General features: G+C 32.1%; 1 protein-coding gene, 1 long non-coding RNA gene and 1 pseudogene across 2 annotated transcripts; 2 read left to right on the forward strand and 1 right to left on the reverse strand.

Annotated features, from left to right (window-relative positions):
- Window positions 1–1,532: 1,532 nt before the first annotated feature.
- Window positions 1,533–5,867, forward strand: LOC132048958 (7-deoxyloganetic acid glucosyltransferase-like; annotated as a pseudogene).
- Window positions 5,868–6,847: 980 nt separating this feature from the next.
- On the forward strand, window positions 6,848–8,345 carry LOC132050336 (endochitinase EP3-like). Its single transcript, XM_059441556.1, has 2 exons — window positions 6,848–7,169; window positions 7,827–8,345. Exons 1-2 carry the CDS (start codon window positions 6,860–6,862, stop codon window positions 8,237–8,239), a joined length of 723 nt encoding a protein of 240 aa, XP_059297539.1. The 5' UTR covers window positions 6,848–6,859; the 3' UTR covers window positions 8,240–8,345.
- A 7,854-nt stretch (window positions 8,346–16,199) lies between these two features.
- Window positions 16,200–17,128, reverse strand: LOC132050337 (uncharacterized). Its single transcript, XR_009413385.1, has 3 exons — window positions 17,096–17,128; window positions 16,900–17,016; window positions 16,200–16,792 (listed from the first exon to the last, which is right to left on the reverse strand). It is a non-coding gene; the product is annotated as an uncharacterized LOC132050337 (long non-coding RNA).
- Window positions 17,129–17,350: the final 222 nt, after the last annotated feature.

Consider the following 17,350-nt stretch of genomic DNA (forward strand, 5'->3'; position numbering starts at 1 on the left):
GTGATAATGGCCGGTTTCCATGTCTAGAGTGATTGGGATTAAGGATTTCACATTCGTGACGGTTAAAACGCAGAATGGAAATTTTTGTTGTCGCCCATGGAAGGGAGAAGAGAAGGAGGAAAGGGGACGACTAGGGTTAGGGTTAGAAGAGAGAGAGAGAGGTGGACGGCTAGGGTTTTGGAAGGAAACCTAGTCTGATACCACATGTGAAATCAATCCGTAATCTGTATTGATGTATGAAAGTCCTTATATACAAAGTAGGTATAATGATACTAGGCTAAATTATAGGACCTAATTACAATACATAAGGAAGGGAATATTTACATAAGGAAGGGAATATAGGGAATATTTACATAGTCTATCAATTTAGTTTCTGGAAAGTTTTCTAATTATTATGGTTTTTAATAGTTTAGTTCTTAGGAGATTGGGCAACGAATTGTATGAATAATGGTAGAATCGTGAATTATGTAAAACATAAAACTGTATGAATGATGGTAGAATCATGACTTATGTTTCAGATTTTTTTTTTTTAAAGTTTCCTATGTTCTTGTTGTTGTATTAAATTTGTATGAATATTGTATGAACGTTGTATATAATCTAACTGAAAATTATACATATAATCTAACTGAAAATTATACACAAAAATATGAGCGAAATACTAATCCTTAAGCGGGATGTACATATTTCATACCTATTTCACTGTTCATACAAGAAAATTTGAGTGAATTTTTAAGCCCTGAGTGAGATATACACATTTCATATATTTTGCATACACAAAATTCTGAGTGAAAATTTTAAGCTGTGAGCGAGATATACACATTTCATACACAAAATTTTTGAGCGAAAATTTTCGTATATGTTTTGTAAGAAATCTATTGGTATGTTTTGTAAACTGAAAAGTATCATCATATTTTGTAAATATAACCTATTCTTATGTATATATAGGTTATTCTCCCTTTTAGAAGAGTAAGAGCTAATACAGGAAAGAAAAAGCCCATTTAAATCCTCAAATGCGTTGAATAGGAGGAGTCCATGGGCTTGTGGCGTCGTTTTGGGTGACGTCAACATTCTGCCTATGGCTTGACCACGAAGGGGTTGGGGGTGGTCCGGATCAGAGTCATGATCAAACATGCATGGCGCTTGCTTGATGGGTTTAGTTAAGAAATAAAGTTATGCTCTTACTAGCAGATATTGCTTTTGACATGATGGTAAAACGCTCATCCTAACATACATTAAGTGGATAGTTTAATCTGTTCACTAGGCTGGAATGAGCTAGCTCTTGTGAGAAATTGAAAACATTTCTTTTCCATTTGATTTTAATTAACGTATCTTCACCTGTAACCCTCGTAACATGTGTTAAAAGATATAATACACAATCAACCAGCTAAATAATTAATGAATGACAGATTAGAAGTAGAACTTACATTTTTAGAGCAAATGCTGCACAAACTCCATATATAAAATATGGGACGCCAAGCTTAATTTCACCTGCTCAGAAAGAAAACAAACAGTAGGTAGTATATACAAGTGGCATGGAGCGCCAGCAGGAAGAAACAGTCATTCCTCACGTTCTCTTCTTCCCTCTCCCGTTACAAAGCACAATCAATTCCATGCTGCAACTAGCCGAGCTCTTGTGCCTTGCAGGTAGGGGGTGTCAAATGGGCTGATTGGGTTGGAATTGGGTGAGTCAAAATGAGCTAAGTTAATAAATAGGCGGGTTATTAATCCACCCAAAAGTGACTTGGGCTGAAATGGAATGAGAAATTCCATAAGTTGCTATAGTTTAGAGCATAATTACGAAACATATCTATATTTTTCGTATTTACGAAACTTAGTTGTACAGTTGTAAGGCTGAAGAGCTATATCAGGCGGGGATCAAATGTATCAGCGAAAGAGCTGTATTAGGCGGCAGGTATCATGTGGGTATTAGTGCATACTATACCAGACAACTGTGTTAGTGCATACTGTATCAGCGTATATGGTTACGCGTGTGTACTGTGTAGTTCTACAAAACCCCAAATGTAGCTACGTTTCGTAATTTTTTGAAACTGTAGCTATGTATCGTAACTACAGTCTAAATGTTAAAATTTACTTTAAATTATACTAGCTTGAGCAGATTGGACGGATCATGTTTTATGGGCTAATTTTGTCGCCCCTACTTCCAGGCGTAAAAGTCATCTTCATCAACACAATTCACAATCAAGAACGTCTCCTCCGTCACACGAACGTGCAATCTCGTTTCTCACAATATCCTGAATTCCGATTCCTCACAATATCCGATGGCCTCCCTGACGACCACCCGCGCTCCGTCGAACAATTCGAGACATCATCACCTCCTTACAAATCATGGCGGAGCCTATTGTCAGAGAAATACTTAGCGATGTTGTTGAAACACCAGTCACATGTGTTGTACCAAATGGGCTGCTTTATTATGCAGTTGATATTGGAAATGAGATGGGAGTTCCTGTTATTCCCTTTCACACTATTACCCCTTCTTGCCTTTGGGTTTATCTCTGTCTACCAAAACTCATAGAGGCTGGCGTTCTTCCCTTCGAAGGTATTCTTTTTCTCCTTTGTTTTGCTACAGTAATATTGATTTTCGTTCCAATGGTTGTTTTTAGTAATTGTTACTCCCTCTGTTTCAATTTAATTGGCTTAGTTTGACTTAACACAGAGTTTGAGAAATTAAAGAAAATTTTGAATCTTAAACTAAAGACATGAATAATGTAACAAAAAACTATTTAATTTTGTAATCTTAAACACGCTACGCAAGACAATGTAAACTAAAGACGAGTTGTTAAATTGAAAAAAGAAGATTCTTTTTCAAAATTTAATAAAAAGAAAAGTACGTAGACAAAAAAATTGAAACAAAGAGTGTATCTCTAAAGAAAAAAAGATTTTTCTAACGTGTGATTTTAAATAAGTAATTATATTTCTTTGACTATAAATATATGACACTTAATGTAAAATAAAGAATTTGAAATTAACGGCTAGGCACTACTTTGACTTGCATTCTTCTTTCTTTTCGTTATACTTAACTGGGTCTGGATCCCCTCCCGTACATTTAGCCGTCGGTATATTTCTTATTTATTTTCTTGATGTTTAATAAGTAAGAAGAAAATATTATTCAAAAAGTATGTATATATAACACATGTAAATATTAAGGTGATGGGGTGGTGGTCAGAACTAAAATGCTATGTTTCAACTTTTACTCGTCTTAATATTTAACACGTTATATTTTTCTAAAAGTTACTCCCTCCGGATCAAATAAAGAGTCCACTTAGTTATTTGCACATCCTTTAAGAAAATATTAATTTCTAGACAAAAATTAGTAATTTGACTAAACTGCCCCTAAATAAATAGGCATTGGGATTTGATCATATAACATTTAATAGGGGCAAATATGAAAAGCAAGGTTAATTCTTTCTTGATTTGCTAAGTGGACTCTTTTTTTTTATCCAAAAAAAAAAAGGCTAAGTGAACTCTTTTTTGATCCGGAGGGAGTATGCGCTTATGTATACTATTTATTGCAATATTCATGAATTTTTATATATAAATTTGTACTCCGCATTAAAGTATAGGTTCATAATCCTTGGTACTCTACATCTACCTCTGGATGGAGGTGGGGGCTATGAGAGTGGATGTAGAAGCGGAAAAATGAGATGTCACTTAATTATGAAACTCGTCTTCTTTACTTTCACTTGGAAAAAGTAAAATAAACAATAAAATGATGAAAACTGTATTCCTCCCTCTGTCTCAATTTATTCGTATGCCCTTTAAATATTTTAAATTGTTAATTATTGTGACTTATAATACTTTTTATGTAGTTACGAAATATGTAAATTATTTTTAAATTTTTTTAAAGATTGTATGTCCAAATTCATCATCAAAATAAAAAAGTTTGACTCTCAAAATTCGAACTGTATCACGTAAATTGAAATAGGAGGAGTTATCATGAATTCATGATTTCTTTGTTTACTGGCTTTCACGTTCCCCATTAGGCCTGCACCGGGTCTTCTGTGGCCTCGATCACTGTTCCCAAGTTGGCATCAAACTCTCATTTGACTTACTTTTTCCGGGGAATGCTATTTGCTCCACTTTTGAAGAAGTCAATAAATTTGGAAAGCTACAATTGTAAATATAACCAGAACAACTTTATATTTTCTTCTAGGAAATGACTTGGATGCATTGGTAACACATATACCAGCCATGGAAGGTCTTCTCCGACGACGAGATTTTCCACACTTTTGTCTCTTGGATTATAAGACCAATCTAAATTATCAAACCGTTTTATTTTTATGGGTCATGAGGCCTAACATTTTAAAGGGAGGCGAATTGGACGATCAATTTATGAAGGAACTTGTAAAGGGTAGCAAGGAAAATGGTTACATAGTGAGTTGGGCTCCACAAAATATGGTACTATCCTACCCATCCATTGACCATTGGTGGGTTTTTGACTCATAGCGGGTGGAACTCAACACTGGAAATCATAGTTGAGGGAAAGCCCATGATTTGTTGGCCTCAATATGTCGACCAAAGAGTCACAAGTAGATTAGTAAATGAGTATATATACGTATTAAAGAGATATTCTGGTTTGACATGAAGGACATATTTACATAGATCCGTTGTAGAATTTTCATATATTTTTCGTTTTTTATTTTATTTTCCAGAAACAATATATATATTTTTTATAAAAAAAATATTTTTTTTAAAAAAATATTTTTATTTTTTTAAAAAAATAATTTTTATATATATTTTTTAAATATTAATTTTTTTTTTTTTTTTGCTCAATGGCTTAAAAAATTACCTCATATTCTCATTGAAAGTTGTATGAAATGTGTATGTGTGAGCAAAATTTTTAATATAATTTTCATAAAAAATTTTGGAAAACTTTAAGCCTTGAATATTGTATGAAAATTGTTTCTGCTGATGTTGTTGTAGTTGTATTAATTTTAACATTAACATGAACTTTATACATGAAAATGTGAGCGAAATTTTAAGACATGAGCAAGATACAAATTTCATATTGTTTTCATACACACAATTTTGAGCGGATTTTTTAAGCCTTGAACGAAATATACACATTTCATACACTATATTTTGAGCAAACTTTTTAAGTCTTGAGCGAGATATACACATTTCATACAACTTTCATACATAAGTTTTTGAGCAAAAAAAAAATATTAATTTTTTTAAAAAATAAAAATAAATTGAAAAAAAATATTTTTTTTTTTAAAATAAAAAAATATTTTTTAAAAAAATGATTTTTAAAAAATAATTTAAAAATAATTTTTTTTTTAAATATAAAGCATGTTTTGTATAGGATTTGTAATGTTATGTTTTGTAAATATAAAACTATTTTTCGTAAATATTTCTCCTTCACATTAAATATATATGTCAAGAAAAAATGAGTTGTGGGAGAGTGGGTTCGACATGAAGGACATCTTTGATAGATCCGTTGTAGATAAAATGGTAAAAGATCTCATGGGAACACAAAAGAATGACATCAAGAAAACAGTTGAGAAATTATCCAAATTTGTGAAATTAAGTGTTGGAGGAGGAGGCTCATCGTACAATAACCTCGAATCTCTCATTGATGACATCAAACGGTTGGTTAGAACCAGAAAGAATTTGGAAACATAAGAATTTGAAAATGTGTTTGTGCTGATCAATTTATGTTTTTTCGTTTCTTCATTACTTCAGCATTTTGTTAATTAGAATTGATCATAACCATCTTGCCAAAGTTATAAGAATTGATATATGCACTTGTCGGCATGATATATATGAAGATATAATTGATTTTATTGTAATTAGTTTATTTCCTTGTACTATAGGATTATATATTTATTTTCTTTCTTTGTGAATAAAATATTTAATTTTCCTAGTTGATTCTCTATGTGTGATCTTTTTAATTAATTTTGTTTCCTTCTTAGTTATGTTTTTATAGTTTAGGTTAAACACACACACACTCTCTCTCTCTCTCTCTCTCTCTCTCTCTCTCTCTCTCTCTCTCTCTCTCTCTCTCTCTCTCTCTCTCTCTCTCTCTCTTGAAGTAGAAATATATGAATCGTATTTTATAAGAAGAGAAATCGAGATGATTGGGACGGTTTCAAATAGTCTAATTTTATTTATACGTACATAGTAGAATAATAAAAACAATTGTATGATACAAAATTTCTTAAGAAACCGGTCCAACCTAACTATTAACACTCATATATTTAACTGACGAATATTTATATTTGTTCAACATGCATATTCACCGAAAATATAGTAAATGGATATTGCATATTTTCTAGTGAATTTTAGTGCTATACTTTGAAATACTTCAACATTACTCCAACAATCTCTATAATACTCGTACCTTAATCTAAATGAGCAGTTTAGCGTGTTATGCAGCCAATCCTACAAAATTAAAGGTCATCCTAACATATTAAACTAGTTAATTTTAGGAATTCAAAATATATTTAATTATGTATAACGTGTCATCATGTTTTTTTTCTTTCTAGGATTAAGTTTTTCATGGAAATTTCGCATATAAGAATATATGTAAAATTTCAATTTATGAATCTATTGCATCTTATCTGGTGGTATGTTCAATTCTAGAAGGAGAAATGTATAAGTTCAAAAGTGAGAACGCTTGCCTTTTTTACTTGCATGTTTAAAGAAAAAGCTATCCCTAACATTAATGACCTTTTGACACAAAAAAGTCAGAAGCCATAAAAAAAAAGTTTGGTCAATATAATTTTGAACATTTCAACAATAGTGGCTTACCTATAATTAATTACTAATATTTCTCACCTATAAATATCTCTGCCTTTTTAGACTTTCATCCACACTTTTCCAACTGATTCATACAAAGATGAACTTCTCTTCATCAAGAAAACATTACTCATATTTCTTTTTTCTTTTTGCATTAGCTATAGTAGTTGATGTTCCAAGATTAATCTTGGCACAAAACATTACTCATATTTCTGATATTGTCTCTGATGCATTCTTTAATGGAATAGCTGGTCAAGCAGCTTCTAATTGTGAAGGAAAAGGGTTTTATACAAGGGCTAGGTTCTTTGAAGCTCTTAAATCTTATCCTAATTTTGGAACTGTGGGTTCTACTGATGATTCTAAGCGTGAGATTGCTGCTTTCTTTGCTCATGTCACCCATGAAACTGGACGTAAGCTTCTTACTTGCTTTTTCATTAATTCCTGTTGTAAAATTTGCAGATGAAAGTACAATAAACTATAGTTGAAAAAATAAAATGAACAATAAATATATAAATAAATATTCAGGCTGAGGCGCAGATATCTCGCTCCCTTTAAGGAGTTTCAAGCCTACTGCGGAATAATCTTCATCGGTTCAGCAGTATAACTCTTGCTTGTCCCAACAGCCCTACAATATCTTATAATCCAAATAACTCCGGATTAGTTAAAGAGACCAAAGCCGCACCAATACGAAAAAGTTTACATAGTATGAGGTCTAAATCCTACCTAGGAGAATTTCATTTGTCTGGGAAGACTTAAAGTTAAAATATCAATTTGAGACAAAATGACTTAAACCCGCTTCTCTACTGTTTATTTTTCGCGCATTCTCCTTGAATTTTTTGCTCAAACATTCGCAAAATCATTTTTAATACAGAGTTTCACCTCCCGAAATAGCACTTTCATGCAAATTAGTCGAACCTTTTTTATACATGGAATACGTAAAGACCACCCTAAACTTGGGGGTATTTTTAGACCAAAAAGTGAAGGGAGGGTATCTATGAACCATTTTCCATACTTTTTTATTTATTTAATTAACGTACGACTAATTTTGTGTTTCGTTTTACACACAGACATGTGCTACATAAATGAGATAAATGGTCCTTCAGGCGACTATTGTGATGAGAAGAACACAGAGTACCCTTGTGTCTCAGGCAAGAACTACTACGGTCGAGGACCCATTCAACTATCATGGAACTCCAACTATGGACCAGCAGGAAAAGCCATTGGATTCGATGGCCTAAATGACCCTGACATAGTGGCAAGAGATGGTATTATTTCCTTCAAGACAGCCTTGTGGTATTGGATGAACAATTGTCATTCTTTCATTACTTCTGGCCAAGGTTTTGGCCCAACTATTCGAGCCATTAACGGTCAGATTGAATGTGATGGTGGCAAGCCTCAGACTGTTGCTAGAAGGATTGAGTATTATACTCAGTATTGTCAACAACTTGGTGTCGAGACTGGGGATAATCTCACATGTTAGGACCCTAGAAAAGTTGGCATGATACAACAATATACATTTTACTTGCACGGTTGTCAGGCTTGCATAGATATGTTTTGAAAATTGAATAAGACTTTATTATACTTGATTTTGTTTGCAAAAAATATACTCCCTAGCTCCATCCCTTTATGGGATGCATTTTGACCAGACATGATGTTTAAGATTTTTTCTTTACAAAAATTGTTGCCTCAAATAAATTATAGATATTTGTGTAATTATAAATCATTCATTAAGAATACTAAAAATAAGAAGTTTAAAGTTAATTACTCCATCCGTTTCAATTTATGTGAACTTATTTCCTTATTATATATTTCATGTTTCTATATTTAGAAACAATTTATCTTTATGCAATGATTTATAGTCACACAAAATATATGTAACTCATTTAACACCACAAGTTTAAAAGTCTTTTCTTTCTTTTTTTAAAATTCGTGCTCGGTCAAATAGGTTCAACATAGGGAGTATTTTTTAACATACAAAGGTATCATTCTTTTCGGGATTGAGTAATTGAGAAAATATTGTTTTTCTATATCCGCGTTTTTGTTGACTATTCGAGAAAAGGCCATAAATAGTCCCTTATCTATGAGAGTAGGTCTAAAATGGTCCCTTAACTATATACTTACCAGTTTTAGTCCTTTAACTATCTAAAAACTTATCAAATTTGGTCTCCATCTATTTTTTTTATACAAACGAAAGATACAAACTCATGAACCTTCATGCATTAATCATTAAACCATTCCTCAGACCTATATTTCTCTCTCCCTGCTTCTTTTTCCTCAAGTTCATTCTTTAAACTCAACTTTTTTCCTCAAGTTCTCTCTCGCGTTTAGTAACTGATGGACTGCGTCGGTTAAAACAGACCCAGTCCGTCGGTTTTGTTAAAAAAAAAAATTCAAAAAACTGACGGTCTCACGTCGGTTCTTTTTTTTTTTTGAAAATTAAAGAATGAAATGTAGGAACTTGGAGTCAAACCCGGGTATGTTCCTTGGCATTAAAGGGCTTTACCACTAGACCACTGATATTTTTTGTTCATATACTTACATTGAATTAATTTATCTTGTTTTTTTTCGCTCTAAAAACCGACGGACTCTGTCTCCGACGATTTTTTTATTAAAAAATAAAAAATAAAAATAAAAACCTGACGGACTCCATCGGTTTATTTTAGAAAATAATATAACAAATAATTATATTTTTTTTTGCGCATTTTTGTGCAAAAAATAATCGACGCAGTCCGTCGATTTTCTTAAAAAAAAAAATATTTAAAAAAATTATTGAAAAATCTGACAGAATCTGTCGGTCTTTCCGTCGGTTTTTTCCATCGATTTTTTTTCCATCGATTTTTACCAGTTTTTTAGTAGTGTTTGAGAAGAATGGTTACAGAAATTTTGTGCCTGAGTTTGTCTTTTCGAATTTTAGAGACTCGAGAGCGACACCAGTGCCAGAATGCTTTTTTTTTTTTTTTTTTTTTTTTTTTTGTTTTAACAAGAGGAACTTGAGGAAAAAGAAGCAGGGAGAGAGAAATATAGGTCTGAGGAATAGTTTAATGATTAATCTCACGAAGGTTTATGAGTTTGTACGCTGTTTGTATAAAAAATAGACGGAGACCAAATTTGATAAGTTTTTAGATAGTTAAAGGACTAAAATCGGTAAGTGTATAGTTAAGGGTTATTTTAGCATCTACCCCATGATAAGGGACTATTTATGGCCTTTTCTCCCACTTCCACTGTCGATCTATCATTGTCAAATCATTATTCTCACTGTCTCGGCATAGTCATGCAGTTGTAGGTTAAATTTAAATCATGCCCTAGGAATATATCTATAAAAAATTGACATGCTTACTCATTGACAGTCTATACTAGGGAAAAGGGCCTGATTTACCCCTCTACTATTGAAAATAGTCCATATTTACCCCCCGTTATACTTATCAAAGACAGATTTGCCCCTTTTTCTTGCATTACATTCTTAATATTATTTTTATTTCTAATCGTAAGCTTCCAAAGCGCTATTAAAATTCCACGTGGCTGACATTTGGATGAGGTGGGTGCCACATGGCATGCCACCTCATCATCCTCTCCCCTCTCCATTTCTTTCTTCCACCCTAAAACCATGAGACGAGCTCTTTCTCTTTGCTCATGCAATTTCCATCCCTCTCAAAACTTCAAATCTAATCCCAATTATTTCAATAGCAGTAAAATCATTCATGGCCTAGTTGTTTCTAATTTTCCTTCAAAGATTAGATTCTTCTCTTCATCAGAAAATGATTCTTCATCCAATCAAAACACCCCTGAACCAACCCCTCAAACGGAAACTAGCTTGACTGAATCCACAGAAAAAGAGACCTCCCTCAATGTTGAAGATGTCAACAATAAAGATAAAAAATCTGGAATTTGGTGATCTACAAATCTAATTGGAGTTTAGTGGCGATTATTTTTCAATTCTGAAAAAATGGGGTAGTGGGTTTAATTTATCCTTTTATTTTTTCTCTCTGAAAATGTTGGTATGATATTAGGTTTTGGTCTATGATGTAAGTAATGTACCAGGGAACCCCAATATTTAGTTATTTTGCTGTTTAATTTTTTTTTTATAAAAAAGTGATTTTGTTGGTTAATGATTGTATACTGAATATACTGAATCTTTCTTGCTATGACTGATGCTGATTGCTGAAAATAAAATATTGGAGAAAACTTATGGAGTAGTATTCTGGGTTTTATTTTATTGTCGTCTCTAGGTTTGTTGTTCCAACTTAAAATGTCCCCAGAAAAAAGAGTTCTATTACAACTTTCTTGATGTGGCTTCAATGGTGGTTGGGTGGCTTAAAATCAAAATCACAAAATTTTAAGTTACTTGAATCTGATTTGGGGTTGTGTGGCTTTAATGGTGGTTGGAGGTGGAAGAAAGAAATGGAGAGGGGAGAGGGCAGTGAGGTGGCATGCCATGTATGACCCACCTCATCCAAATGTCACCACGTGGAGTTTTAATAGCCGTCTTGAAAGACGCATAAAATAAAAATAGAAATATTGCAAGTAATGTAACGGCAGGGACAAACTGTGCTGATAGTATAACGGGAGGTAACTATGGACTATTTCCAATAATAGAGGGGTAAATCAGGCCCTTTTCCCTCTATAATATTGTGATTTTTTACCCAGAAAAGGAAAATAAAATAATCTAAAATAATTCCACATATCAGCCACATGCGTAGCACATGAATCACCTCACCTAGAGCCTGTTTGGATTGGTTTATTTTAGCCTCTTTAAGCCAAATTAGCTTTTAAGCATTTTTATAGCGTTTGGATAAAATAAAAAAGTGTTTTTAAGCACTTGTTTTTAAGTCAAAACAACGGGCTCCTAGTATTTTACTTATATAAGAGGGAGTAAGCAGGCTCTCTGTTCGACAACATACCTGCTTATCAAGGTATTTTCAACATTTCACAAGATTACCTTGATTGAGAGAGTTGTTCTTGGTTGATAGTGGGGATATACGCTGCCGAAATTTTTTATTATGGTAGAGGCTCAACCAACAAAAGTTGTGTGAGGCTCCACCCTTTCTTTGACAAGTGGAATTCTGGGTCCCACACCTTTCTCTCTCTTTTATTCTAATCATTCACTCTATTATTTTGCCCACTATCCCCATACAACTTAGCACAAATTTTAGTTTTATAATTTTCTCTTCTAAATTAAGCCATACAATTTCATAGTTCAATCAACAAATATTTAGTTTTCAATAGTAAATTAATTGTTATTTTGTCTTCCAGTTCTCACTCGCTCCTACAAAAAAAGGAAGAATTTTTTTTTCAAAGTTTTTAAGAATATGCAAAACATATACGTGTATGACGTTAACTTAAATCGTATTCTAAAAATCAAATTTATTAATTGCATTTCTGAAATGCAATTTATAATCGTATATCTAAAAATCACTTTGTAAAGCACCAACAAAAATCAATAAAATATTAAGTCTTTATGTCAGAATATTCTCCGCTTCAAAATAAATGCCCACTTAGCTTTTTTATTTTGGTTCAAAATAAGTGTTTACTTACATAATCAAGAAAGAATTAACTTTATTTTCCAGTTTTGCCCCTATTTACTCAAGGCAATAAATAGGTAAGAGTCTTATTAATAGAGGGTAGTTTAGTCAAAATACATATTTTAGGAATTAATATTTTCTTAAGGGTGTGAAAAAGGCTAAGTGGACATTTATTTTGAATCGGAGGTATTACATTATTTTAATGCTAAGAATAAAGCAACATAAATCGACAAAATAAATGGATAAAGATAGCAATAGATCTTTTTGATTTCTCTTGATCTACTAAAATGTACGAAACTGACAATTGACCAATTATCAATACATAATTGTGTGAATTTTGTAAATGGCATACAACATATAATGAATAGTTAATGCATTTCTGAAATATTGATTGACCATTTATTACATTATTTTGGAATAATGACTTTGTTAACTACATAAATTATTCAATAATTGCTTTTAATAAATTATATTTTTCATATGGGAGCTTAGTCCTCCAGGCGCCTTTTTTTTTTTTTTTTTTATATTTTAGAAATGTGATTTATAAATATATTTTATAAATCTGAGTGAAGCTAAATATCGTCTTTCAACGTTTTACTACCCCAATTAACTTAAACACATGTATAGTATATCGCATGCATTTTAATATACATTTTGTATATTTAGAATTCTGATAACAGTTGTGCATTATTGAAGTCAAAAGTTCCATACTTTGGTGAAAAAAATAGGAACGAAATATTTTTACATTAACTAGTATTTTCTAGAGAGAGAGAGAAAAAAAAAAAGCTTTACATTCTATGAGAAAGAGAGAGATGAGAGAGCAAAAAGATAATTGGAAAGAATAAAAGAGAGAGAGAGAGAGAGAAAGGTATGGGTAAGCAAAAGAAAAAAATTTCATTTCTGAGGAGCCTTCTCTCTCTTGTTGGTTGACCTGCAAAATTTCACTTGTCATCCATATTGAGCTATTGAAAGGGTGGAGCCTCACACAACTTTTAAAGAAGTAGTTGGTTGAGCATCTCTATATATACATAAAAAATAATTTTTCGCTTAAAGTTGTTTTTCGTTGAAGGGGTTTTATCCATGTTGAGCTATTGACTAGGTGGTACATTAGCATGTATTCTTGCGTTCATATTATACGGTATTTAATTTTTTTTAATTTAATCTAAAAATATAAAGAAGAAAGTAGATAAACGAAGATAAAGCGAGTTTATATAACTAAAAAAAAAATCTACTATATATACATAAAAAATAATTTTCATCTTGTATATAAAGTGTAATTTTTCGTTGAAGGGGGTTTGGATAAACCCCTTGGTCCTTACTAAACGTCAAATTACGAATAAGGACATGAATAAAATTACTTAATAAGAATTAGTTAGAAGTTAAATCTTTGAAAATTCATAAATTAAATGGTACATGTAACATGTATTGTTGCGGTTCATATTATACGGTATTTAATTTTTTTTATATTTAATCTAAAATAAATATTCTTTTAACATGATCAAGAAAGTAGTATTTTTTTTCCCCGAAATTTACCTCTGTTTAGATAAGCGAATTTTATATAACTAAAAAAAAAATCATAATATATAGATGCTATTTAATTAAGATTAATTTAATAAAATTACCTTCTAAAGATGAGTGAATTTTTTGAGGGGTGTGCCCAATCAACTAAGACATATAATAATATGGACCAGAGGGCGTAATTATAGAGTAATACACTCCTTGTCCCATTTTATAGACACTATTATGTTGCGTGTCTTAGACCCCAGTACGGAACATGATCAGTTCTTATTAGGTGGATTCACCCATAAAATTTCTTTCCCCTACAATTTCAAAAGGAACAATAATAAGAGAATCGAAAAAAGAAAAAAGAAAGTTTGAAAAAGAAAAGAAAAAACTGTTAAGTGATCAAAGACCCATAAAATGAGATGCCCAATTCATAAGATTGATTCACTAGAAATTGATGAATGAATAAGTGCAAAAACCATGATTAATACAATATTTGATAGAAAATAAAAGTAACCACTCTCCTAGCAGAGCATCAACACTGCCCAGGTGAAGACATTGGCACAAAATTTTGCAACTAATGCCCTGTCGCCTCTTTATTTTCTAATTTGCAAGTAGTAGTACTAATACAATTGTTAGTTTAGGTTTCCTCCCACCAACACAAGTAAAAAAAGAAGGATATCAATGAATCCCTGGCCTTGATATAATGAGTCAAAGATTAGAAAGTACTGATATTCATATCACATCACATTATGCTTTCACAACATGTATGCGTGAATTACAGGAGGAATTTGCATTCACTTTTCAAAAGTTAGAAATGGAACAGGTAGAATATAATCAAAATAGACCATGACAATAGCTTATAGAAAAATTCTGGACTCATCCAAATTAGTTGCAACAGTTAGCCACAATAGTACTCACCACAAGAAAACAAATGATCCTCCAACAAACAGTAGAGAGAAACCTATAATACTTTTCTTGCATAGAATCTAAAGAAACTGGAAGTACTGCAATTACTATCTTACTAATAAGAAATTTCATGAAAACTACCACCTATACATTCTCTCTGGTATAGAGAAAGATAAACCTTGTTTAGAATCTGCAGTTAACACTTGCAATGCTCCCTTGTAGTTCGTTTTGGTTAAATATGCAATATCTTTTCATTATGACAAAAAAAGAATAAAACTACCTACTGGTCTAATTTGGCATTGACGACCTAATTTATTGGCTAGTGTTAAAGAACCTTACGCCAAATCAATGGATTCTAATTGCACAATAATGTAATGATCAGGATATATTTACCTCCGTTTCTCTTGGCCTAAAATTCAGCTCTCCTTGTCATTAATGATGCATACACATTACAATTGACATTGAATTTTTTTTTATCTTTTTAGACAGCAAATTAATGAGATGACCCTATGAATACCTCATTAAAGTTGACTACTTTACACCCAAAACATGGTTGGTAATCACTATACTTACGCAACCAACACACGCTACTATATACTATTGCCTACATCAGAAGTCATCAACAACTACAACAACAAAATGGATAGCAAAATTCTGTAACTGTGGACAGATTTAGAGCCTGTTTGGATTGGTTTATTTTAGGTGTTTTTAAGCCAAAATAACCTTTAAGTACTTTTAAAGTGTTTGGGTAAAATAAAAAATGTGCTTTTAAGAATTTATTTTTTAGCCAAAACAACCAAATAATAAGCAAAATTATTTTAACTTATGGTTTTTGCAAACTCATCTTCCAAAGTCATAAAATCATCCAAATGGGCTCTTATACATATTTTTCTCTGGCTTTCAAGGAAAAGAAAGCTTCAATCTTAGACTTATATGTCTCACATAGTTAAACATACATCATTCTAGAGACCGGCTCAAAGGTGATTTTTGATACTTCTGAAAGCCAAAAACTGACCCATACTTCCAACTAAACATCTTTTTCAAATCAGTTCCATTTCAGTTGCTAGACGAGAATATCATTAGAATCCTCGGAAAAAAGTATTGTTTCAATACTGGAAAATAGAGAAGAAATTCCAACAAAGATAACTTAGTTTCTACTATTTTACTTGTTGAGCGTCAACTCGTATTTGAACTAAATGGATAACATTTGAACGAACGAGTTCGACCGGTATAGCAACCACTTGAAACCATACAGCTCCATACGAACAACTAACTTAAATAAAAAAAATGACTTGCAATCAACCAATTTCAGCTCCATTCTTTAAACTAAAAAATAGAGAACCTTTTTCTTGTCACAATAGCATCAAAGCCTTTTTCTTTAAATTAAAACAAACCACAAGACTTGCACTGACTTGAAACCATACAGATTCGACAAACTAGAAATAAATCATGACTAACTAACTTAAATAAAAAAATGACTTGCAATCAACCAATTTCAGCTCCATTCTTTAAACTAAAAAATATAACCCTTTTTCCCCAATAGCAGCAAAGCCTTTTTCTTTAAACTAACAAAAACCAAGAAGAAGATCCAAGTCGCAACAGTACCAGCAAAAAAGAAAAAGTAGAAGCAGCAGAAGAAGTAGAAGCAAAATGAAATGAAAAAGGACTCTGACCTTGATTGTTGCTACCACTAGAAGGACGATGAGTTAGCTGAGTAGCTGGTGCTCATGTTGAGAAAGCTTCAACCAGTGTTGCTAAAACTTTAGCATCGATTGGTAATCCGGAACGTTGAATCTTTGTTATGAAATCTTCTGCAATTTCTTGTCTCATCGTGGTCTTTTGTTCCTCAAATTGTTCCTTTTGTTCCTCAAGTTTTTCCTCCATTAATCTTATCATCCTCTCTTCCATCTTTTGCACGAGATCATTTGTTGCAGTTAAGGAGGGTCGAAATGTCCCACTTTCCCCTTTAAAGTAGTTTTTGTAACCCCTCGTCCATACAATCTCAAAAGTCCTGAATGTTCAGGTCCCATAACGGATACAAATGCATTAATCGACTCATTACCATCTTCACTTTGTTGCATTTCAATATTCTCCATCTTAGCCTAGAATGCAAAAAAAAAAAAAAAAAGAGAGAATTCAATTACAAATATAAAAAGTGAATCAGAACAATAAATTAACTCAACAAAATAGAATTAAATAGAATTCACACAATTTTTCTAGTTGTATCTTCATCTGTATCCTTGTATGATCGACTAGATTTTCTTTTTCTTGTAGCCACAAAGATTTCCTTAAGTGATAGAGGATCAGAAGTTTCCCTCTATTTTTCCTAGATACATTGAAAGAGGATATCAAAAATGTTCTCAAGAACAACAAGTTCATATTTAATGATAAATAAGAGCACATACCAAATCATTGCGGACCATAGCAAAGCTTTTTTTCCAATAGTATGTGGATTCTTCCACTTTTTTCGATTCTCAGCATTGGTTTTGGACATTTGCTGCGAATAGAAGAATAAAACATATCATACTTCGTTTAGAATGAAGGAAAAGAGAAGAAAATCATTCATATCATTCCTGCAAAATGTAATTGTGTACTATCAGCTAGCAAGCAATCTTACAGATAGAGAATTGAGACAATATAGTTATATTCCCATAGATCAG

This window comes from Lycium ferocissimum, chromosome 3 (assembly GCF_029784015.1).
Source record: "Lycium ferocissimum isolate CSIRO_LF1 chromosome 3, AGI_CSIRO_Lferr_CH_V1, whole genome shotgun sequence".
Classification (NCBI taxonomy): domain Eukaryota; kingdom Viridiplantae; phylum Streptophyta; class Magnoliopsida; order Solanales; family Solanaceae; genus Lycium; species Lycium ferocissimum.

Coding starts and splice junctions, on each gene's coding strand:
- LOC132050336 (XM_059441556.1), top strand. CDS start 6,860: ATGAACTTCTCTTCATCAAGAAAACATTACTCATATTTCTTTTTTCTT. Junction 7,170..7,826: donor TGTCACCCATGAAACTGGAC/GTAAGCTTCTTA, acceptor TTTTACACACAG/ACATGTGCTACATAAATGAG.